A 24591-nucleotide genomic window follows, 5' to 3' on the forward strand; every position below is an offset into this window, starting at 1 on the left:
GCTTCTATTGAGTATTTTTTATTTGTTTTCTGTTAGTTTAAAAAATTAAAAATTTATGAGTTGGGGGTATGTCTGTTCGCCTGTGGATATACTCTTACCACATTGTGGAGTTTTTTCCTTTTACTTTATATGGGTTCTGGAGATAAAACACATCTCCAGGCCTGTGTCGCAAACTCTCTTTCCTTCTGAGCCATCTTACTGGCCCATGGGTATTTGTTTTTTATTTTTTACGTTTTATTAGGTTGGGGTCGGGTGTGTGCTAGTATTTCTCCACTGCAGTCAAAGAGGTCATCTCTGTGGAACTTCTGACTTCAGGGAGCACAGGCCCCCTTCGCCTGTTAACCTTCTAAAGTATCCTGCCTTCCTACACCTGTAACTCACTTTTTAACACATGTTATGCTGGTAGCACAAATTTGAGAGTTTTTGTTATTACTTGATTTGCTTTTACTATTTGATTGTTTATTTTCTGGATCTTACTTTGTAGCTCTGGCTGGCCTGGAACTCACTATGCAGACCAGGCTGGCCTCAATTTAGATTCGCCTGCCTCTGCCTCTGCGTCTGCCTCTGCCGTGATTAAAGGTTGTTGCCACCATGCCCATCCCTGTATTTGTCTTTTTAAGAATAGTTATGCCTTCATTCACTTCTTATAATCAGGAGTCATTCTCTGCTTCCACTCTGTGTGTCTTGAAGATTGAATTCAGGTCACCAGACTTGTACTTCCAGCTCTTTTGCCTGCTGATCCATCTGGCCATCCTGTAGTTTTTTTTGAGACAGGGTCTCATGAAGCCCAGACTGACCTCAAACTCACTAGGTAACTGAGGATAACCTTGGACTGACCTGGATCCTCCTGCCTCTACTTCCCACGGATTATAGTTATGCTCCACCATGCTTAGTTTATGCATTGCTGGGCCTGGAAACCAGGGATTTTTACATGCACGGCGAGCACTCTACCATCTGAGCCATATTTCCAGTCCAGCTGAATATGTTTCAGCTCATGTAGTTTTTATCTGCTTATACTTTCAAATTTTCCTTACTTTAAGGACACTCATCCAAATGTTTAAATATAAAGTGATATAAATTTAACTTTAATTAAACATAATTTCAGTAATCTTGTTAACTACAGAGTAATTCCATTCATCAGTTTTCTGGGTAACAAACTTACTGTGTTTAATTTTCTCAGCAGAAATTCAGGAAGCCAAAGCTCCCAGTCCCTCCATAAACCGGCAAACCAGCATTGAGACGGATCGGGTGACTAAAGAGTTCATAGACTTTCTCAAGACCTTCCACAAGACAGGCCAAGAAGTCTATAAACAGACGAAGATGTTTTTGGAAGCAATGCATTACAAAAGGGTAGGCTGAGACTAACCCCTTGGAAATAAGAGCTGTGGTTTTAGGGAGGGTTAGAGGTAACTGTAATCTTGTCATTTACACCTGACAACAAGAAGGTGATATTTACCTAAGACAAGCCTTTTAGCTCAGCTAACACCTGACTCCCTGGCTAGTACTTTTCCACCGTGCTCTGGTGATCTCTGTGGACTTCTGAAGTTAGAGAGTTACCTTGTAATGGAGTAGCCTGCCTCCACGGAACTTTAACTCAACTCTGCAGCCAGTAGCATGAAATAGATTTTGTTATTACTTGTTTAACTTTTTGTGTTTGAATCATTCCTTTTTCCACCTGTATTCCCTGATTGAGACAGAGTCTCACAGTATAGCCCTGGCTGGCCTGGAACTCACTATATATACCAGGTTGAGCTTGAACTCACAGAGATCTGCCTGCCTCTGCCTCCCAGGGTTAAAGGTGTACACCACCATGCCTGGTGCATATTTAAGTTTTTAATGCTCATTTAGAGAAAAAAAAAACGATGAAGTGTAGACATTGAAAGCTACAGCTGTCAGCTTGGCAGCTACAGTTTCAGTCCTTTTGCTTTGTAGATGCAGGATGTATGAAACCAAAGAGAATGAGTGAGCTGTCTGGTCACTCGTTAGGGTTCTCACCAGTGCTTGGCTACAGCTCTGTTTTCCACATGCATCTCACTGTGTAGCCCAGGCTAGATTTAGCTCCTTACCTCCTGCCTCAGCCTTCACAGTGCTGGAATTATAGGAACATACCACAATGCCTGATAGGGGAGTTGTTTTGTGGATTTTTGAGGTATGGTCTCAGTGTTTGTAGTCTATGTCCACTTCAGACTTGCCACACGACTGAAACTGGCCTTGAACTCGATCCCCCTTCCTCAGCCTCTGGAATGCTGCCGTCATTTGTAGGTATTGTATGCCACCATGCTCATTCACACCTGTGTCTTAGTCTAGAATTTCTTATCTGTAATTTCAGTTTCCATAATTCATAAAACTAATTGCGAAAGAATTCATTTTGTAAGTAAAGATGAAGTATTTTCATTTTCTGCAGCATTAAACTCATGTAGTGTTGACAGAGGTTTCTGTCCTACCCACTCCCGCAGTTGTTCAGTCCCAAAGAAATACACAGAGGTCTACATTAGTCATAAACTGGTTGGCCAGATAGCTCATGCTTCTTATTAACTCTTATAGCTTATATTAGCCCATAATTCTTGTCTGTGTTAGCCATGTGGCTTGGAACATTTTTTGGCGAGGCAGTCACATCTTGCTTCCTCTGTGTCTGGGTGACAACTGCAGACTGACTCTTTCTCTTCCCAGAATTCTCCTGTTCTCATTGCCCCACCTCTACTTCCTGCCTGGCTACTGTCCAATCAGTGTTTATTTACAATACAAGTGACAGGGTCCAGACCATTGTCCCACAGCAATGTAGGTCTTCTGTGTGGTGAAGAGAGCTTACATAGAAGGGAATGGTAATCAGGAAGCAGAGCTGCTAACTGCCCTCTGGTTCAGACACATCTAGCCTCATAAGTGTGAATCTGTGTCCTACATTTCTTAGTGTTCCTAAGATTCAGTTCTCCAGAGGGAAGCTTTACTTCTTGCTCTTCAGGAGTGTTGTGACCCCGTGTTAGCAGGCGACTGTTTCTTCTTTTAAGTACTTGTGAAGAAACAGTGACATTTAGAGTTGAAGCAAGCTACCACCAGTGTGACTGAGTGTGGGGGAAGGGAGGGAAGCAATGATAGGCTTGTTTAATGTGGAAAAAGCGAAGTTTGAGGGTTTTTTGTTCTTGGGCTGGAATGGTCAAGAGGACATCTCTACTAACTTTGCATTTATGCTGCAGTATGTACAGAATATATGCTGTAGATTATATTGTATTTACAGAAACGCTGCTCAACTGGGTTTGTTTTTCTTACGATAAGCATAATGTACCCTTGTCTGTAATCATTTAGTTAACCATTTAGTGAATCTGTGAAAATAAAGAGCTAACCCTGACGTGGTGATGCATGCCTTCAACATCAGCATCCTGGAAGAAGAGACAGGCTAGTGTGGTCTACCTAGTTAGCTCTAGCCAGGGATACACAGTGAGACCCTGTCTCAAATAAAAATTAAAAAGTTAAAAAAAAGCAAGCAGCTGTTAGAGATGCCACCATGCTGTGTGTTCAGGGCACAACTAATTGACACTGGAGACCATGATAAGACTCAGATTCCTCCTGTTTTAAAAACTACTGTGCAACTAAATTTCCGTTTTACACTAGCACCAACTGCTTTGTGATAAGGGTCCCAGTCTTACGCATGCGTCCTGGGTATCTTTGGTGTCTAGCATGATGGAACACATACCTGATACATTTTTATGTATTTATTTTTTATGTACATTTATTTATTATTTATTTATCTGTATGCTTGTATATAGGCATGCATGTATGGAGGCCAGTGGGCAGCTGTTCTCTCCTTCCACCATGTAGGTCCCAGGGATTAAACTTAGACCTCCAGACTTGGTAGCAAGTACCTTTATCTAACACCAGGGGCTTGAAGGAATCCCTACTGGCCTTTGACTCCGAGTCATAAAACTTGCTGTTTATGCCTGAACTCACATACTCTAGCTTTAAGACATACTCTAGCTTTAAGACACTAATTAGATAAATTTATTAAGTATTACATAGGGAACAGTTCCTGGAGATTTTGAAATGTACTGTAGATTAAGGTGCATTCTGTATTGAGTTTTTCAAACGTGCTCACAAACCTTTACCCAACTTAAACTTTCTTGATATTGCTCTAAGGGCCTACTCAGCATGAAAACTAACTCTTATTGTAGAAACAGCCCCACTGACCATTGATATAAATCGATCTTTGTTCCTGTTGCATTGTACAGACTCTTTCCCCAAACTGCTGGTGTAGAACAATGGCACACTCTTGCTTTTGTCTGACTCTGCATCATTCCTGTTTTCTCCAGTCCTAGTTTATGCGAGGGTTGCACAACCTCTTCTGATTAGACAGTTGTTTTCAGAATTGCATTAAATGTCTTTCCCAGACATTTGATCTTTGTTAGGAAATACTTAATCTGCATTTAGACTTTTAAAAACATCCCTAAACACTATCCCTTTTGACTAAAATTTCAGCACCTACATATTTCACTACAGGTGAATTATATGGTAATACCTTACTGCCCAACAATTTTTTAAAAATATTTATTTATTATTTATTATGTATACAGTATTCTATCTGTGTGTATGCCTGCAGGACAGAAGAGGGCACCAGACCTCATTACAGATGGTTGTGAGCCACCATGTGGTTGCTGGGAATTGAACTCAGGACCTTTGGAAGAACAGGCAATGCTCTTAACCACTAAGGCATCTCTCCAGCCCCCCGCCCAACAATTTTTGCTAATATTTTCTGAAGTCTTTTTATTTTACCTCCATTTTAAGAAGCAGAATTAGTTTATTTAAAATATTTTGAAATAGATTTTAAGCTCGAGGGTTGAGGGGCTCTCCAGGAGAAAGACACTCCCTAGTGTGTATGTGGGGAGGGCTCTTCTTAGAGAGTCATTCTTTTTTTCTCCTTTAAGATTTAATTTTCTTTATGTGGGTATTTGCACAGGACCAGAAGAGGGTATTGAATCCCCTGGTGCATGAGTTATAGGCAGTTGTGAGCTGCCATGTGGGTGCTGGGAACAGAATTCAAATCCTCTGCAAGAGCAGCAAGTACCTTTTAACTTCAGAGCCATTTTTCCAGCAACCCCTCTTTAAAAAAAAAAAAAAAAAAAAGATTTATGTATTATGTGTACAGTGTTTTGTCTGCATGTATACTTGCAGGCCAGACGAGGGTGCCAGATCTCATTACAGATGGTTGTGAGCCACCATGTGGTTGCTGGGAATTGAACTCAGGACCGCTGGAAGGGCAGCCAGTGCTCTTAACCTCTGAGCAATCTCTTTAGCCCGCCCCCTTTTCTTTTTAACTGTATTAGTACCTCCTGGGTTCTCTTTCATTTGAGGCAGGGTCTTGCTATGTAGTTCACACTGGCCTTAAATTTGTAATCCCCTGAATACTGAGGTTGTAACTCTGTCCCACCACATCTGATTCTGTTATTAGCTATCTGATTTAATATATATTATCGAACCTCTTCATAGTCTTTAGAATGATATGTTTCTATTGCAATGAGAAAAGCAGGCTCATAATTAACACAGCATTCTTGCATGAATCACTCCTGTAATCTTCAACACTTGGGAGTCTAGGCCAGAGAATCACTAAGCTTAAAGCCTGCCTGAACTACATAGTGAGTTCCTAGTAAGCCTGAAACTCTGTCTCAAAAAACCAGCCACAAAAATGTTTTAAAATTAAGAAAACAAAGGAGATAGTCTGGGAATATATCTCAGTGGCAGAGAGCTTGCCTAACACACATTCCCAGTGCTGTGAAAAGAAATTGGAGAAGGGTCTGCCAGGCATGGTGGTACATACCTTTAGTCCCAGTCCTCAGGAAGTAGACAATGACAGATCTCTGAGTTTGAGGCCAGCCTGGTCTACATAGTGAGTTCCAGGACAGACAGTCAGGGCTGCACAGAGAAACTCTGTCTTTAAAAAAAAAAAAAAAAGGCAAATTGTTAAGAATATTTTCTAACACGAGCTCTCTGCTAACACAAAAATCCCAATCATGTCTAATCAAAACAAACCAAATTAAAAGATATCCAGGTTTAATTGGACTCCTGCACTCTTGGGTGGCCCCTAGGGGAACCAGAAAGCTGCCAACGCGACCACGGGGAGGGAAGGATGATGGGGGGGCACGTGGGGACCACGTGTTTATTTGGGGGGGGGGAGCAGTCTAAATAGCCTGGGGGTGGTCTTTTCCTTTTCTGGGGAGGAGTCAAAGTTTGGCGGGCTACCTGGGGTCAAGGAGCACAGGGACAGGGTCTCCAAAGATGGAGGCTGAAGACTGGGATTTACATAGCAAAACAAAAACTAACTCACCCCCACAGAAAGTGGAGAAGAGGCCATGGATATGGCTCAATGGACAGAGTTCTGAATTCAGCCTCCAGCACCTAAAGAAAGGGGAGAAAAAAAGCAAAAGGGAAGTCAATGGAGGAGAGTTACAAAAGAAGCTAGAATTTACTATGCTTGGTTTCTTTATCCTTTTTTGTTTTATTTTGTTTTGTCTTTGGTTTTGGTTTTTCAAAACAGGGTTTTCTGTGTAGCCTTGGCTGTCCTGGAACTCACTATGTAAATCAGGCTGGCCTCAAACTCACAGAGGTTCACCTTCCCCTGCCTCCTACCAGGATTAAAGGTATGTGTCACCACCACCTGACTTATTTGTACTTTTTAGTTGTATAATATTACTTGAATAGAACAGTCTTACTAGAAAAGACTATCTTGAGATGACTCATCTGTCAAGAGTACGCTGGTCCTGCACTTTCTGAGGACCAGAAGTTCAGTTCACAACACCCTTGTTGGGGTGTTCACAACTGCTGGTAACTCTAGCTCCAGAGGACCCGTTGCCCTCTTCTGGCCTCTGCGAGCTCTGTGCTCATGCACATCCCCCTCCACACATGCATTTGTACACATAATTAAAAATAAAATATTAAGAAAAATAGTCTTACTGTGAGACTCAAGCTTTTTTTTTTTTTTTTTTTTTGTTTTCTTTTTTTTTTTTTTTTTTTTTTTTGTTTTTTTTTGTTTTTCGAGACAGGGTTTCTCTGTGGCTTTGGAGCCTGTCCTGGAACTAGCTCTTGTAGACCAGGCTGGTCTCGAACTCACAGAGATCCGCCTGCCTCTGCCTCCCGAGTGCTGGGATTAAAGGCGTGCGCCACCACCGCCCGGCTGAGACTCAAGCTTTAATGGGGTAAAACAATGACTGTGGGTTCAAGGGTGTGTGTGTGTGGTCACCCGTGTAGTATAGGATCTATAGCTTTCTTTGTTGTACTTTATAACTTTATAGGTATTTTGCCTACATGCTTATTTGTATACCTACTTCATGCAGGGCCCACTGAGGTCAGAGGAGGGCATTGGATCCTCTGGAACTGGGGTTGGAGACAATTGTGGTCTGCCATATAGGTGCTGGGAGTCAAAACTGGGTCCCCTGGAAGAGCAGCAACTGCTCTTAACTGCTGAGCCATCTCTCCAGTCCTTCAACAGTAATTTTAAAGCATGGTGAAAAGTTGGGCATTGTGGTGTATACCTTTAATCTCTGCACTCAAGAGGCAAAGGCAGATGGGTTGCATCTCTGAGTTATTGGCCAGCCTTGTCTATGTAAAGTTCCAAGCTAGCGAGAGCTACATAGTGAGACCTCATCTCAAAAAGAAAGAAAGAGAAAAGGCATGGGGGATCCAAAGAGACACTAATCTTATGTCGTCCATGACGTGGTGAGGAATTGTTTTCTTCAAGTCTGTCCATATGAAAACATGTTATTAGGCTGGGCGTGTTGGTGTAAGCCTGCGGCACTTGGGAGGCCCAGGTGGGGGGTTACTTGACCCCACAAATCTGAGACTGGCTTGGACAAAACAAGGAGAGCCTGTCTCAAAACCCAAAGTCAAGCTGGGTATAGTGTCATATGACTTTAATCTCAGCACTTAAAAGACAGGTGGAATGAGTTAGTGGAACAGCTTGGGAGGCAGGGGATCTCTATGAGTTCGAGGCATCCTGATCTACAAAGCGAGTTCCTCAACAGCCAAGGCTACACAGAGAAACCCTGTCTTGAAAAACAAAAAACAAAACAAAAAGTTAAAAATAGGTCCTTACTTTCTCCCTATCCTGAAAGAACAGCCTGCCCTCTACATCCTTACTACCTTCAGTGTACATTGCCTTTTAGTCTGTTGAATAGTGCAGTAAAACCCAAATATCTTTTTGAAATTGTGCTTATTTTCTGAGTTTCTCATTCGAGGTTTTTCCTCTGCTTGCTTGTTTCCATCTCTGCTCTTTGAGCAGGGTCTCACATAGCCTGCATTTGCTGTCCAGCCAGAGATGACCTCCACCTCATTGCTCAGTTCAAGTTTTATTATTTTTCTTAATTTAAAGTTTTTATTTGAGTGTGTGTGTGCTATGGCTGCATGTAGTACTATGCACCACTTGATCGCCCTGTGTTAACAGAGATCAGAAGAGGGCATTGGAGCTGGAGTTACAGACGGACTGGGAGCTGCCATGTGGGGGATGGGCACTGAACCCAGGTCCTCCTTAAGAGCAGCCATCTCTCTAGATGCTTAATTCAGGGTTTGTTTTTTTTAAGATTTATTTATTTATTGTGTACATAGTGTTTAGCCTCCTTGTATGCCTGCAGGCCAGAAGAGGGCACCAGATCTCATTACAGATGGTTCTGAGCCACCATGTGGTTGCTGGGAATTGAACTCAGGACCTCCGGAAGATCAGCCAGTACTCTTAACCTCTGAGCCATCTCTCCAGCCCTTAATTCAGGTTTTAAAGACACAGTTTCCATAGGGCTGGCTCAGTGGTTAGGAGGGATCACTTAACTGCTCTTGTAGACCCAGGTTTAGTTATCAGCACTCAGGGCTTGGCTGCTCACCACTGTCAGCAGATCTGACACCCTTTTCTGGCTTCTGAGGGCACCACATATGCATGTGGTACAATACATATTTGTAGACAACGCTTCATAAAAATAAATCTTTAAAAATAAAACTCAATTTCTGTATGTGCAGCTACTGTGTAGCTTCACTTTTCTTACTAAGGAAGTAATCAAGCATAACATAGGACCTTTTGGCCATTTCATTGTCATCCCCCCAACAGTCTTGCTATTAAAACTTGCTATGGCCAGACCAGGTGACACACACCTTCAATCCCAGCACTTGGAAGGGAGAGGCAGGTGGACCACTTGAGTTTGAGGATAGCCTGGTATACATAGGAAGTTCCAGGACAGCCTGGGCTATGTAGAGAGATCCTGTCTCACAAAAACAAAACAAAATAATTGCTACCGATTAGTTTGTATTAACTTACAGTTCGCTTGGTATTAATGCTTATGGAAAAAGTATTTTTCTGTTTAAATGAAGAGATTATAGTTTAAAGTGGGGCAGCATTTCATTCACTTACACTTTCACAGAATAAATGGAAAGATAACATCCCTCCTGTACCTTAAAAATTTTTACTGAACATTTTACTCATAAATTTATTTGAGACGGGGTCTCATGTAGCTTATACTGGTCTTGAACACCTGATTCTCCTGCCTCTATTTCCAAGTGCTGAATCACACGTTTTCGCCCCTGGTGTGCCCTGTGCTAGAAATCAATCCCAGGACCATTTGCATTCTAGTTGAGCTCTCTACTCACAAAGCCACATTGCCAACACCCATGTCAGTGTTATAATCCAAACAGTAGTTTGCCGTTCCTGGTCACTGTGGGAAGCCAGAGGGGTATGTTTAAAGAAAGAGACTCATCAGCACAAGCTCTAATTCTTGAGGAAGTTGGGAGGAAGTAGTACAGACTTAGTTTTAAAATTAGAAGCAGTGTGTTCTCACTTACAAGCAGAAGCTGAAAAAGCCCATATTGTAGAAGTAGAGTGCAGAACAGGGCAGCAAGGCAGAGGGGTGAGCAAAGGAGAGCGGATACAAGGTGCACTTAGCTGAAACCTCCAGTGTTCTTTTGGGGGGGGTTGTTTTTTTATTTGTATGTATTTGTGTGTGTGTCTGCATGTCAGTATGTGTACTTGCAAGCAGGTGCCCAAAGAGGTCAGCAGAGGGTGTGGGAGTTCAGGAGCTATAGCTACAGGCTGTTGTGAGTCATCTGATGTGGGTGCTAGAACTTAGTTCTGGTCCTCTAGAAGAGCAGCAGGTGCTCTTAACCTCTGAATGACCTTCTTCATCCTCTCTAATGTTCTTCAGCACAGTAGAAAACTGTGGTTGTGACAATCCACGGTGTCTTTCTAAATAACGAGTGGAAAGGAATTGGAATGTTCCTGGCCCAGCACACTGACAAGTCTAGGATCACATGCTAGGTGCCTCCATCTGTTCACTGCACCTTGGATAGAAATATCACGGTGCCCATGAATGTGTAGTTCCTAGAGAACAACTGAGAAAAACACTTGATTAGTAGTGGGACCCTCCTGGATCTGGGGGATGGCCCAGAGGTTAAGAGAGTGTACTGCTTTTCCAGAGGACCTGAATTCAGTTCCTAACACCTGCGTCACGGTTAGGACCTCCATCTGTAACTCTAGCTCCACAGGTCCACCAGGTCCAACATCCTCTTTGGCCTCTGATGGCGCACACACACACACACAGACTTAAAAATTCTTTTGCTTAAAAAGATTTTATTTTAATTGTGTGTGGGGGGGGGGGGTATGTGCACATGAGTGAGTTGCCCACAGAGTCTGAAAGAGGGCATTGAATCACTTGGAGCTGAAGTTGTAGGGCAGCAGTGATGAACTGCCTGATGGGTAGTATCGGGAACCAAACTTGAGTCCTCTGCAGGGGCAGCATGGGCTTCACCTACTGAGCCCTCTCTTCAGCACCCCAAAATAAATTTAAAAAATGGAAATGTGGGGGCTGGAGAGTTGTCTCAGTGGTTAAGAGCACTGTTTGCTCTTCCAGAGGTTCTGAGCTCAATTCCCAGCAACCACATGGTCACTCACAACCATCTGTAATAAGATTTGGCACCTTCACCTGACCAGCAGGCATACATGTAGACAGAACACTATATACAAAATAAATGAAATATTTTTTTAAAAAAGTAAATGTGGATTCTTTATGCATGTACAAAACTTAAAATGGGGTGGGATTGTAGTTATGTAGGAAAGCACTCATTATTTGTGATACCCTAAGACCAGTCCCCAGGACCAATTTTTAAAAATTGGCTGGAGCAATGACTCAGCAGTTAAGAGTACTGGCTGCTCTCCCAGAGGATCCAGGTTCGATTCCCAGCACCCCCATGGTGGCTCACAACCATCTATCTGTAGCTCCAATTTGAGGAGATCCATGCAACAACCATTTCTGGCCTCTGTGAACACTCGTATACTCAGGGACACACACATACTCATAAAATAAACAAATGACTATTTTTAAAAATTCAGCTTAAAGGGATCAAAAACCTACATGTTACAACTATTAAATTCTAGAAAGGAGGGGGCTGGAGAGATGGCTCAGAGGTTAAGAGCACTGGCTGCTCTTCCAGAGGTCATGAGTTTAAATCCCAGCAACCACGTGGTGGCTCACAACCATCTGTAATGAGATCTGGTGCCCTCTTCTGACCTGCAGGCATACATGCAGACAGAACATGTACATATAATAAATAAATAAATTTTTTAAAAAAATTCTAGACAGCAAGATCCAGTCACAAAAAAAATGAACAACAATAGTAGTAATATATAAGGAGAGTGATGATCTAAGTGAAATAAATGGAGTGTGCACAAATTTTATGTACATATAGTGAAATGTAAAAATCATGAACAGGAAATTTTTTCTTGTAGAATATATATGATTTATAAGTGCTTTTAGGATTGGCTCAATGTAAGGAGTGTGTTTTAGAAACTTGATAAAATTTAGTGTCCTGAAACTTTTCAGCTGCTCACCATTCTCTTGACTGTTGATTCCAGGACTTAAGCATCGAGGAGCAGTCAGAATGTACTCAGGACTTTTACCAGAATGTGGCTGAAAGAATGCAGACTCGTGGAAAAGGTAATGTGTTGTCAGCCAACTCAAGGTAGCTGTCTTCGACTCCCCTGATTGCCCTGGCTGGTGTCTGACGTTGGCAGCTGCCTCATAGCTAGCTACACCCTTGAATGTCTTCCTTCCTATGTATGACCAGGACAGTTGAGTGGTATTTTGAGTAATATAATACCTATATTATGGGTAAAGTGAGGAAGATCAACAGTGCTCAGGAAATTTTCTATATGAATTCCCCACCTTGGAATTGCCATTTCGATGAGTCATTGTTCATGATGACGTAATCCTAAGGGAGTTGAGGCAGAAAAAAATTGAGACTCACCATCCTAGACCTTTGGGTGTGGAGATTCTCTGGGACTGGCCTTCCATTAATACTGTACTTTAGGATGCATTTCACGTATGTATGATGGCTATGTGTGTGCTTCAGAGAGAACATGGTGGGTGTGGGAAAGCTCAGAAGAATGGGAATTTCTGAACACTTGGCAGCCTTGGGAATTCCAAGTGTTTTAGCAATGTAGCAATCGAGAGGGACCCACAGAAAGTCTTCCTACTTGGTAGGGCAAATACCTGTTAGATCCCAGAGAAACAGTTTAACAAATAGGTGGGAATTCTGTAAGATGCAGTTTAAAAAGTTGTAATCTTGTTTGAGACAGAGTTTCACATAGTTCAGGCTGGCTTCTAACTTGATTATAGCCAAGGATGATCTTGTAGTTCTGATCCTCCTGCTTCTACTTCCCAAGTGCTTAAGAGGTTTATATATGTCTAAACCATTCCTGGTTTATGCAGTGCTGGGGGTAGAACCCATGACTTCCTGCATGCTAGGCAAGCTGTCTATCAATTGGACCATATCCTCAGCCCCAAAAAAATTGTCAGTATTTAAAGGGGATTTTTAATGTCATATTTGTAATTTCTTTACTGGGTGTGTTTATAGTAAGTTATTTTTTTTTCTGTGTGGAAAATACTATAAAAACCTTTTCCTGAGCTGTTCTACCCATCTGTGTATTCCAGTGCCTCCAGAGAAAGTGGAGAAGATAATGGATCAGATCGAAAAGCACATCATGACTCGTCTCTATAAATTCGTGTTCTGCCCAGAGACTACTGATGATGAGAAGAAAGATCTTGCCATTCAAAAGAGGATCAGGTGACTGGCATGTCTGTCTTTTATCTGCTTTCTAGAATGGAATGATAGCATGTGGGCAATAGTGCGTGTGAGCGTCCAACCTTGAGCAGTGCAGCGTGTGAGCGTCTCAGCCAGGCTCATGGTACCTGCTTTTGTGTCTGACTCAGTTGGCTGCAGATGGGACCCATGTTGGATAGTTGAGATTGTTCTAGATCTGTAACATTTTCAAGGAACATGAGGACTTGATTTCTTGTTTTGTTTTGTTTTTTCCTTATCAGGAGGGAAACTGACTGCCTGTCTCAAGGCAGTGGATGTTATTTCTCTTCCTTCCCACCCTGTTGGGTTACATTTTCCAGGCAGCCCTGCAGGCACATCTTGGCCGGTCTGAAACTTGTGATTACTGACCCATTCTTAGGGAATCCATGGAGTGACCCAGGCTTTGCAGTTCCGCAGCAGTGGAACACTTGCTTACTAGCCAGCCACCTGGTTTAGTTAGTTACTTGTGCATTGTTGGGGATGCCTGCTAGAAACAGGTGAAAAGAAGGAATTATTTGGCTTGTGGTTTAGGAGATTATAGCCCATCATGGTGGGGAAGGCAGGCCTGTGGCAGTAACATACAGCTAGGGCTCCTTATGACTCCTGATGGAAACCTCTTCTCTTTTCCTCCTTTAAAAACATACTTTATGTGTGTGTGTATGTGCTTGAGTGTATCTTATGTGTACCATGTATGCACAGGAACCCATGGAGGTCAGAAGAAGCATTGGATCCCTGAATCTGGAGTTACAAATGGCTGTGAGCCTCCATGTGGATGCTTAGGACCGAACCCAGGTCTTCTCCAAGCGTAGAGATTGTTCTTAACCTCTGAGCCATCCCTCCAGTGCCCCCACTTTTGATATAGAGTCTCATGTAACTGAGGCTAGCCTTACTCGCCTGTTCTTCTTGCTTCTGCCTCCCAAGGAATTAATTACAGGCATTCCCACCATGCTCTTTTCTTCAGCTTGAGTCCTCAGCCCATGGATGGCACCACTGAAATTTAGGGTAGATCTCATCTCCTTTTACAGAAGATTAGAGCCTACCTTCTGTTCTTGGACTTTCCTGACCACTCCTCTCTTTGCAGGGCTCTACACTGGGTAACACCTCAGATGCTCTGTGTCCCTGTCAATGAGGAAATCCCTGAAGTGTCTGACATGGTGGTGAAAGCGATCACAGGTGAGTGGGGCTTCGCCATAGATGAGCATGATTCTGCAGTAGTAACCCATAGGAAAGCCCTTTAAAATCTATCGTTCCTTTCCTCTCCCTTCTCTCCCTCTTTCTTTCTTTCTTCTGTTCATTCATTTAAGACAGAATCTCATATAACCCTGGCTAGCCTGGAACTTGCTATGGAAGACCAGGCTGGCTTCAGATTCAGAGACCTGCCTGCTTCTGCCCCCTGGGTGCTGGGTACTACACACTACAGCAGGTAATCTCCTTTCCCCTTCTTGTTTTGTGACCAAGTCCTCTCTTTTTTACTTGAACTGCTTTTGATATTTAAAAAATGATTTATTTATTTTTACTTTATGTGCATTGGTGTTTTGCCTGCGTGTATGTCTGTGTGACTGAAGTCACAGACAGTTGTGAGCTGCCATGTGGATGCTGGGAATTGAACCTGGGTCCTTTGGAAGAGCAGCCAGGGCTCTTAACTGCTGAGCCTTCTCTACAACCCATGATTTTGATAAATTTTTTTTAAGTAGTGTGACTTATTTATTCGTTTGTTTATTTATTTGGGGCAGCATACTACATCTTAAGTGTAAGGACAAAGCACAATTTGTGGGGGCCAAGTTCTCTCCTTCCACAATATGTGCCACAGGGATCAAACTCAGGTTGTCAGGAGTAACAGCCAAGTTCTTTTACATACCAACCAGTATTGCTGGCCCAAAGTCCATTATTTGATCATTGACCTAACTAAAGTCAAATACAACTAGATATTATAATGGCTACTACTCTAACCCACTTAAGGCCACTCTTCTGACTTCTTTGTCTAAGAAATAGTTTGTTGGTAGCCATATCCCTGAAAAGCAATGTGCACAGCAAAGGTGTTCTAAACTGAGTTTAACGGTATCTAGGAGAGGCTGGGAATGGGTCTTGTTATGTTTGAAGAGGCTGGGGATAGGGCTCAGTTGACAAAACCCCGAGTTCTGTCCAGTACTGCACTAACCGGGTGTGGTGGTGCGCACCCATCACTCAAGCACATGGGAGGTAGTGATAAAAGGGTCAGGTCAAGGTTATCCTTGCTACATAGGGAATTTGGGGCCAGACTGGGATAGAAATATAAGCCCCAGTTGCAAAAATAAAAACAAAAAAAAGCAAACAGAAAGAAACGGTGTAACATTTTTTAAAGCCTTTGTAGCATGAATAATAAAAATTCTAAGACAGATATAGGGGTTAATGCCCAAGAACGAACAGAAGCAGAGCATAAAGCCACTAGAGAGACCTTGTACCTCTACCAATGCTCAAACTGCCCAGACTGCAGACTCCACACTCCAGTGAGTTCCTGTCTCTTCCCCTTTATATTCCTTCCTCCGCCCAGTAGTATCGCTCCTGTCTCCACCTTTCTAGTGCTGGGACTAAAGGTGTGAGCCACTACCACCTGGGTCTGTTTCTGAATTGATCTGTGTAGCCTGGGGGTAGCCTTGAACTCACAGAGATCTGTCTGCTCTCCTGAGTCCTGGGATTAAAGGTGTGTGCCACCACTCCCTGGCCTCTAGTGGCTTAGCTTTGCACTCTGATCTTCAGGGAAGCTTTATTTATTAAAATACAAATAAACTATCACTACAAGCCTAGTTTTCGGGGGTGCTTTTCCATGGGCTTCTTGGGTACACTTGTGTCATTCCCACTGATGGATGGTTTAGAGGTGGCATGCCTGGCTCATGCTTGTTCTATGGATAGGAATTTGTCTTTACTGCTTTGGGTACTAAGTTCTTCCTGTACTAAGTTAACTGCTGGCGGGGTGAGTAATGAGGCAACTCTGAATCCTGAAAGACTAAAAGTACTGAGTCCAGTCCTGCCCAACCCCTTAAGATAAAAACAAGGTCTCACTGTATATTTCTGCTTAGCATCCTATGTCAGGGTGGCAGGTGTGGTAACTGCCTCATGGTGGTGCTGTCCCTCTGCTTCACAGACATCATTGAGATGGACTCAAAGCGTGTGCCTCGGGACAAGCTAGCCTGCATCACCAGGTGCAGCAAGCACATCTTCAACGCCATCAAGATCACCAAGAATGAGCCGGCCTCTGCTGATGACTTCCTTCCCACCCTCATCTACATCGTGCTGAAGGGCAACCCCCCTCGCCTGCAGTCTAACATCCAGTACATTACTCGCTTCTGCAACCCCAGCCGGCTTATGACGGGCGAGGACGGCTACTACTTCACCAACCTGGTAAGAGTGCACTCCTGGGGGATGTGACTCAGTCCTGTGTACATCCTCTGCCCCCCTGCACTTCTCCAGAAGTGCACCATAGCAGGTCATCTCATGAGTTGAGATCTGAGGCTTGCTTGGCATCAGCATCACTGCGGCCCCACGTGATCTGCTGCAAGGAGGAACCCCCTGATTCCTGTGCCACTGACTTCCTGGGGGAGGTTCAGCATTGCCACTGACATGAATAGGGATATTGGGATAGGAAAGTTCACTAGACGTGGGAGATGTTTGGTTTTGGATAAGTGTTTCACAGGTATTAACTGGAGCTAAGGGAGAGTTGAAGGCAGACAGCACAGGCCTATGAGTGCTCATGGGGGACAGCTGGGAGAGATGACAGAGATGACAGGGTGGGGAACAGGAAGTCGTGGAACTGCGATGCCACTGGACTAAAGAAATTCTTGAACAAAGGGAAAATCAAGTGTTTAGAAAACAGGGCATATTAGCACATGCCCACAGCCGAGAAGATGAGGTGAGTAGATCACCAGCTTTAGTTACATGGTGAGACCATGTCTTAAAAAGAGAGCAAGCCCAGCAGCCCGAGCCCGTAATCTCAGACTCTAAAACAGAGTGTGAGGATCCAGATCAGAAACTCAAGATCATTCATGGCTATAGAGTAAGTTTAGGGCTTGCCTGGGCTACCAACTGTCTCAACAACACAAGAAAGGGCTTGGGGTATAGCTTGTAACAGAGTACTTGCCTAGCATGCATGAGACACTGGGTACAATCCCCAGTACTTGGTGTGGGGAAAGAGTTTAAAATCTGCCTGAGGACTGGAGAAATGACTTATTGCTTGAGAGCACTGTCTGCTCTTCTGGAGTACTCAGGTTGAACTCCCAGCACCCACATGGCAGCTTGCAGCTGTCTGTGACTCCAGTTCCAGGGGATCTGACACCTTCACACCAGTTCACATAAAATAAAGTTTAAAAAAAAAAGTCTTTCTGAACTCTTGCACCCTTTCTGCCTTGACTACCCTGCTGTTCTCTGTCCTCTGCAGTGCTGTGCTGTGGCTTTCATTGAGAAATTAGATGCCCAGTCTCTGAATTTAAGTCAGGAAGATTTTGACCGATACATGTCCGGCCAGACCTCTCCGAGGAAGCAGGAGCCCGAGAGCTGGTCCCCCGAAGCCTGCTTAGGTGTGAAGCAAATGTATAAGAACTTGGACCTCCTGTCTCAGCTGAATGAACGGCAGGAAAGGATCATGAATGAAGCCAAGAAACTTGAAAAAGACTTAATCGACTGGACAGATGGAATTGCCAAGGAAGTTCAAGACATTGTTGAGAAATACCCACTTGAGATTAAGCCTCCAAACCAACCATTAGCAGCCATTGACTCTGAAAATGTGGAAAATGACAAGCTCCCTCCCCCACTGCAGCCTCAGGTGTATGCAGGGTGATGTCTTGCTCATATTCAGTTGGGGCTGGTTTCAGAGAGCTGCTGTGTTCCACTCTTCAGGTCCAGAATACAGGTTACTGCTTAAAACATCAAAGTATTTTTAAGGTACAGTTTTAGGGATGGTTTTGTTTGTTTTTTTCCTAGCAGGGGAAGTTAGTAAATAATAATGCACTATTTATTGGAGTTGCTGAAGTAGTTTGTATGAATTCTGTTTCAATCTTCTATGTCCTTTCTGATTTTCCCGTGGGCTTCCTCTGTGATAGACACTGTTATTGGTTTTGGGCAAATACTGCCTTTTAAAGGATAAACAGATTCTACAAAGTCTACGTTGAAATGAATTTAATGTTCCCACACTCTCCCAGTGTGAAGTAATTTTATAATTGTAAAGATAGAAGATATATTAATAAGTAAATATGTAAAATTGTAAATATGTAAAAAATAGGACTCGGGGAGGGATGGTGTCTGCATGGCATTTCACATGCTGATTTTTTTTTAGGTGAAAATGAAATATATTGAATATTTGCCTTTAGCACAATTTTATTTGTTTTTGTCCTACTGAAAATAATCTAAATATTTTCTGCTTTCACATTTAACAGTACATTAGCACTAACTGCCCTAACTCTGAGGTCCTCTCAGGTACACATTAAACTTTTAGGTCACATAAAGTATTGTCTTGGGACCTTGGGGAGGTGGCTCAGTGAGCAGTTTCCACACCGGTGTGAGGACTGAATTCAGTGTCCAGCACTCCTGTCAGCAGCTCAGCGTGGCGACATGTACCTGCGATGGCGCTGCTCGGAGGCAGTGACAGGCGGGTTCCTAGAGCTTGCTGGCTCGCAAGCTTTGCCTCACCTAACCATCGAGTTCCAGGTCCCAGTGAGAGACGCTGTCTAAACAACAGATCTAGACGGCTGGCTCCTGAGAAATAACACCCACATGCACACATATGTGCCTGTGTACCTGTACACACGTGTACCACACACACATAAACATATCACATACAGAGTTGCTAGTTAGTACAGTTGACTTTGAACTGTGCTTGTAGCATCCTCCCCCTTAATCATCCAACAAACTTCTCCACTTGCCGTGGTGGTTGTTGCTTTTTTGTTGTTTTTGTTCTTTGGGGTTTTTTGTTGTTGTTGTTGTTTTTGTTTGTTTTGTTTCCTGAGACTGGCTGTTGCTATGTAACCCAGGCTGGCCTCAAACTTCTGATCGCCCTACCTCAACCTCCAGTGTTGGGATTTGTGTACGTACCACCACACAGCTCGTTCAGACACATCATCACTAAGTCATGCGATGCAAAGATAGTCTTGATGGAAGTTGGGATGAACTGTCAACAGGTAGTAGGTAGGCAACAGGTTAAGTAAACCTTTCAGAATTCCCACCTCAGAACTGACAATTTAGTGGCCTGAGAATTCTGTTGCTGTGCACAGTGTGGGATATGTGAGTAACATTCCTGCTTTCTGTGCCCAGTAGATGCCAGCAGCACCCCACGTTTGTGGGCTAATGGTCTCCATTCATGTGGTGACACACGCTTATAATCCTGGTACTCGGGAGGTGGAGGCAGGAGGACAGGAGTTCAGGCCATCCTCATACACACAGTGAGTTTGAGATAAGCCTGGGCTGTGGAGATCCCGTCTCAAATAAAGAAAGAAAAAATAAACTTGACTCTGGGCATTATGAAATGTCTCCTGGGGGACAGAGTAACCCCTGCTAAGAATCACCAGTCTCTTGCAAGCAAGGCGGTTATCCTCCTGCTAGTTAGTTAATAGGCTATAACCAAAGAATATTGCATTGATTATATAGTATCATGCTACTTGGTGTCTCCCTCAGAGAGGCCCTTCAGTGGGGAACCTTCTCTAATCCTGTGGAACTTTTTACAACCTGGTTATACCATGGATGGATGACTCTTCTACGTGGTTATTATCAGCACCCTTGTGGAATTAGGAATTCCTCAGGACACCATTCTTGAACAGTGTCATGGCATTCAAGCAGCTGAGAAAGGCTTTCTTCCTTTCTCAACATATTTTCCTAAATGTTTACTACAAATATGTAGTATAATAATTTTGGAATAAAAGTAGGACAAGTATATAACTTTTAAAATATTTGTTTTTAATTATGTGTATGTCTCTGTGTGCATGTTCGTGTGAATGCAGTTACCTCTGGAGGACAGAAGAGGGTATCAGATCCACTGGACCTAGGGGTACAGGCAGAGTTGGTAGTGAACTACCTGATAATTTCTGAGAATCAAATTCAGATTCTCTGCAGGAATAGTGTGTGCTGTTAACTGTTAAGCCATCTCTTCAGCATGAATATAAAACTTTAATGCTTTATTTAAGCTGGTATTAAATATACCAAATTTGACACATCGACTGTCACTAAAGACATAGAGCAGCTGAATCAGCTGTCCCCAGGTTCAACCACAAAGCGGTGAATTACACTCAGTGCCTGTGAAAGGGTTGAGGAAATGGCTCAGTAGGTGAAATGCTAGCTCTGCAAGCATGAGGCCCTGGTTTTAATTCCCGGAACCCATGTTAAAAAACCTGGCTTGGTGGCGCATCCTTGTAATCTCAGCCCCGAGGAAGTGGAGACAGGAGGATCCTTGCACTCCTGGGCTAGCCATCCGACTCTCCTTGGGGAGTTCCAAGCCGATGAGCGATACTGTATTTTCAAAAAGCAAAGTGGGTAGCATTTGTCCAGGGGAACTAAAAGTCTGATCTGGCTTCCACATACATATATAACCAGTCGGGATCTTCTCTCTCAGTGACGTGAGTCCAGGTGATTGCAGTGACTCACTTTCCTTTTCTTTATTTTCTCTCCTTTCTAGGTGCTAATCCAGGCCCACATCGTCTTAAAATTCCTGGAAACATCTAGTTCTTTTAGTTATACATTGGTAAATAGAATAATATCAAAGCTGGTGGGATAAAAACAGTCCAAGTTCAGTTTGATCCCCAGCACTGTATAAACAAACAGAAAAATAGTTTGGAGTCAGCCTTGGCTACATTAGGAGCTCACAGCCAACCTAGGCTACATAACAGCTTGTAAAAAAAAAAAAAAAAAGAAGAAGAAGAAGTACCCGTCAGCCTCCCACAAAAGCTGACGGCTGTGTTTCTAGCAGGTTCACTGAATTTCTGTGGGTATGTCATGTTGGTCCAGTGCTTGAGATAATGTCTCATGCCTCAGATAGAGGCTTATGTTTCTCTTCAGTCAGTATCAGGACGGCGGCCAGAGATTGTTTTCTAAGCAAGAAAGTGTGGTATTTATGTATTGTGAATGTGATTCAAATCAAGTGTTGGGAAAGATGTCCATATCAATAAAAGTTTATGATCCATCCTTCTTCCAAGTAGATTGCTGTTTGGCTCCTTACTACAGGAATACACATAATTACTAAATTTTTAGTTCTGTAATAAACGTGGGGAGGTTTCAAAAACAGTGATTGACAGCTGTATTTTTGTTTCTATGATAGAAGACCCAACATTACAGCTCCTGGGAGGGCAAGTTTACCTTGGCTTCTGGTTTCAGTCTTGGTCTGTTGTGGCAACAGGAAAACACAGTGAGGCTCCTAACATGGACCAGGAATAATAATAATAATAGCAGACCAGGAAGCAGCAGCTGGAATGCTAAGTGCTGACCACTCCACGAGGGGAACCCCCAACACTAAGAGGCTCCACAATCTCTTAAACCATCAGCATGGGCTGGACACATCAGCTGTCTGTGTGGACATTTCACACGGCTGTTATTTCCCCCTTACAACTCTCCAGGCACCAAAGACTTCCTATCCTCTTCACAAGGCTACAAGTAGTACTTTCAGGGCTCTAGATAGACCTCCTGGGGAGGTAGGCTGCATACTGTCCGAGGCTTTCTCGGACCAGCAGCCCCCAAATCATGACATGGAGACATTACTAGTTACAAATGCTTAGCCTTAGTTTAAGCTTGTTCCACTAGCTCTTACACCTTATACTAACCTGTTCTCTTCACTTATTTTGCCTCGGGCTTTTTACCTTTCTTTCAGTCTGTATGTCCCAATTTCCTGCTTCTGTCTGGGTGACTGGTGGCTGCCTGGCTGGCTGGCCCCAGGCATTGCCCTCCTCGCTCCTTCATTCTCTCTCCAGCCTAGATTCCTCCTACGAATTTATTCTCTCTGCCCACCAGCCCTGCCTGTATCTCTACTGTCCACCTATTGGGCGATCACCTTTTTACTAGACCAATCAGGTGCCTTAGGCAAGGTGAGAGAGCAACACATCTTTACAAAGACACAAATGCATCATAAACAAAAGCCACACACTTTACATAGTTAATTATTCTGCAATGTAAATCTAATACATCTTAACAAATATGCTATTCCACAACATTATGCCAACTCCATAATAGCAGTTAGGGTTACAACTAAAGAAAAGTGGGTGAAGAAAACAGGAGGTAAGATTGGAGTAGGCGATTTAGGACAAAAAAGATCCCAAAGAAAAGTTTGCTCTAAGTCAGGCCAAGTCTCAGCTGAGCTGGCAGCTGTGCCCTCTGGGGTATGTGTGTGTCAGGTCACGTCTCAGCTGGATGCTGTGTCCTCTGTGTGTGTGTTTGTGTGTGTGTGTTTGCACGTGCACACCTCCTGATCAGCTGTATGCAATAACCCTGCCTCCCTGTTTGACTATATCATAAGCACATGGCGCTTCCAGGTTACTGCAGTTTTCCCACTAGGAGGCCCAACTTCCTGTGCCTGTGTCCATTTGTTTGTCAAAGTAATTGAAGCGCGATTAATAATAATAAAATCTCAGAGAAATTGGGCTTCATCCTCAAGATCATAAAAGCAAAGCAGCCAGCCACTGGCTCTAACTTCTATGTCAGTCTAAAATGGCCATCTTGCCTCCAAGGATCTCAGAATGAGACTGTGACTGAGAGCTGTTTCCTCCCGTTTTATAATCCTCTCTAGGGCTGGGACTAAAAGCATGCACCGCCCAGTTTCTGTGGCAACTAGTGTGGCTACTGGGATTAAAGGTGTGTGTTACCACTGCCTGGTCTGTTAGACTGATCAGTGGGGCTGTCTTACTCTGAATCTCAGGCAAGTTTTACTTATTAAAATACAACTAAAATGCCATTTCACTCCCCATTGTTGTCTAAAATAAAAAAGGCTAGCGCTAATATAAGAAAAAATATAGACAATATGTACAATAACTAAATGCAATTTATAGAGGCAATAGACATCAACAATATCGGGGGCTGGAGAGATGGCGCAGCGGTTAAGAGCACTGGCTGCTCTTCCAGAGGTCCTGAGTTCAATTCCCAGCACCCACATGGTGGCTCATGACCATCTACAACGGGATCTGATACCCTCATCTGACACGCAAGTATACATGCGGAGTACTCATACATAAAATTAAAGTTTAAAAAAAATCAACAATATCTAGTCCATTTGCATTTGACAATTTCAGAGAAAATACTCCACATCTATCCTATCTTGGTGAGTCCAAAATTTTGTACCTAATTTACTTTCTACCACAACTTGCATTGCCATCCAAAACTGTTTTGATATCTCATCCTTTTACATTTCTTTAGTGAATCTCTTTTCTGTGTCTCATAAACAGGGGAGACTATAACTATGACTATCTAGTCTTCAGCTCCCTCAGAAGCCCAAGGTGGAAATAATATTGACTGAATAAGCAGGAAGTGCAAGAAAGCAACTTCTAAAACATGTGAGAGATGACAGAAACAGCTGGCTGCCTGGACAGTCACCCAAAGTTCCTGTGGAACGTTGGGGCATCCATCTTCAGCCTACAAGCCTAGCATATCTGACAGACTTTTCTGTGGAGCAGGATATTTTGTGTCCTGCTTGTTAGGACAGCTTGCTGGCAGCCATCGACGCAGGGACATCTTACCCAGTGGCTTACTTTTGCCACAAAGAAAGAAAACTCTGTTTCTTTGGTGCCCATTATCTTCTCTGAAGTAAATTGATGCTGCCAGGAGTAGACATCTCATTGTCATAGAAAAATTACCTATGTTATAAAAACATCTTAAATGCCATATTGTGTAGATCTGTGTTTGAAGATGACCTGTCTATCAAAAATTTATCTTTGTCTGCTCTTGAAAAACATACCTAATGTGACTACAAGTTTGGTTATACTAGGTGACTAACTACTAACCTGCATTTCCTTATTATCATAAACAATTGGTAATAATATGTCAGGGACCAGCCTAAGATAAACCATTTCTCATACCTGAGTGCAGAGATGTGAATAAATGAGGCACAGTTCACACAACAGTATCGGGAGGGAGTTTCAGGGATCATTCAAATCCTGAAAATCTATAATCCTGAAATCACCTGCATTTATTTTTGAACAGTTTTTATATCAAGGTAAATTGGGGGGGCAGGTAACACAAAATTCCTTAGCATTATTTCCTAGGTAGTGGGGGAATGACTTAGGTCATTCCTGTCCATGCCTCTTTTGCCACATGGACTGAAAACACCTCTTCCCCAGGTGACCTCCTAATTTACAAGAGAAGGAGCAGAACAACGTTAGCATTAGCATAGGATGGTGTCAGAATGTTTTACTATCAAAAAGCCAAGCAGCCACCTCCTATGTGGCAGGTGCAAATTGCACCTTGTAGGTCGCTCAGAATTCTCCGACTGCCAGACACAGTGGAATACAGGCCTGCATAATTTAGCCTCCACACTTCCCTCTTTTTATTAATTTTAACACACCT

At 43.1% G+C, this 24591-nt stretch overlaps 1 protein-coding gene across 2 annotated transcripts in view; it reads left to right on the forward strand.

Annotated features, from left to right (window-relative positions):
* Nucleotides 1–21244, forward strand: part of Rabgef1 (RAB guanine nucleotide exchange factor 1) — a 54597-nt gene extending 33353 nt beyond the window's left edge. Inside the window, exons 4-9 of one of the 2 annotated variants that reach the window (XM_038346008.1) lie at nucleotides 1181–1350; nucleotides 11867–11948; nucleotides 12945–13077; nucleotides 14174–14265; nucleotides 16214–16470; nucleotides 17504–21244. In XM_038346008.1, coding sequence (XP_038201936.1) covers nucleotides 1181–1350; nucleotides 11867–11948; nucleotides 12945–13077; nucleotides 14174–14265; nucleotides 16214–16470; nucleotides 17504–17902 — 1133 coding nt within the window. In that variant the 3' untranslated portion in view covers nucleotides 17903–21244. The remainder of the gene's footprint in view (nucleotides 1–1180; nucleotides 1351–11866; nucleotides 11949–12944; nucleotides 13078–14173; nucleotides 14266–16213; nucleotides 16471–17503) is intronic. The other variant, XM_038346009.1, reaches the window with a different exon arrangement.
* The last annotated feature ends 3347 nt before the right edge of the window (nucleotides 21245–24591 follow it).

This window comes from Arvicola amphibius, chromosome 10 (genome assembly GCF_903992535.2).
Source record: "Arvicola amphibius chromosome 10, mArvAmp1.2, whole genome shotgun sequence".
NCBI classification, from domain to species: domain Eukaryota; kingdom Metazoa; phylum Chordata; class Mammalia; order Rodentia; family Cricetidae; genus Arvicola; species Arvicola amphibius.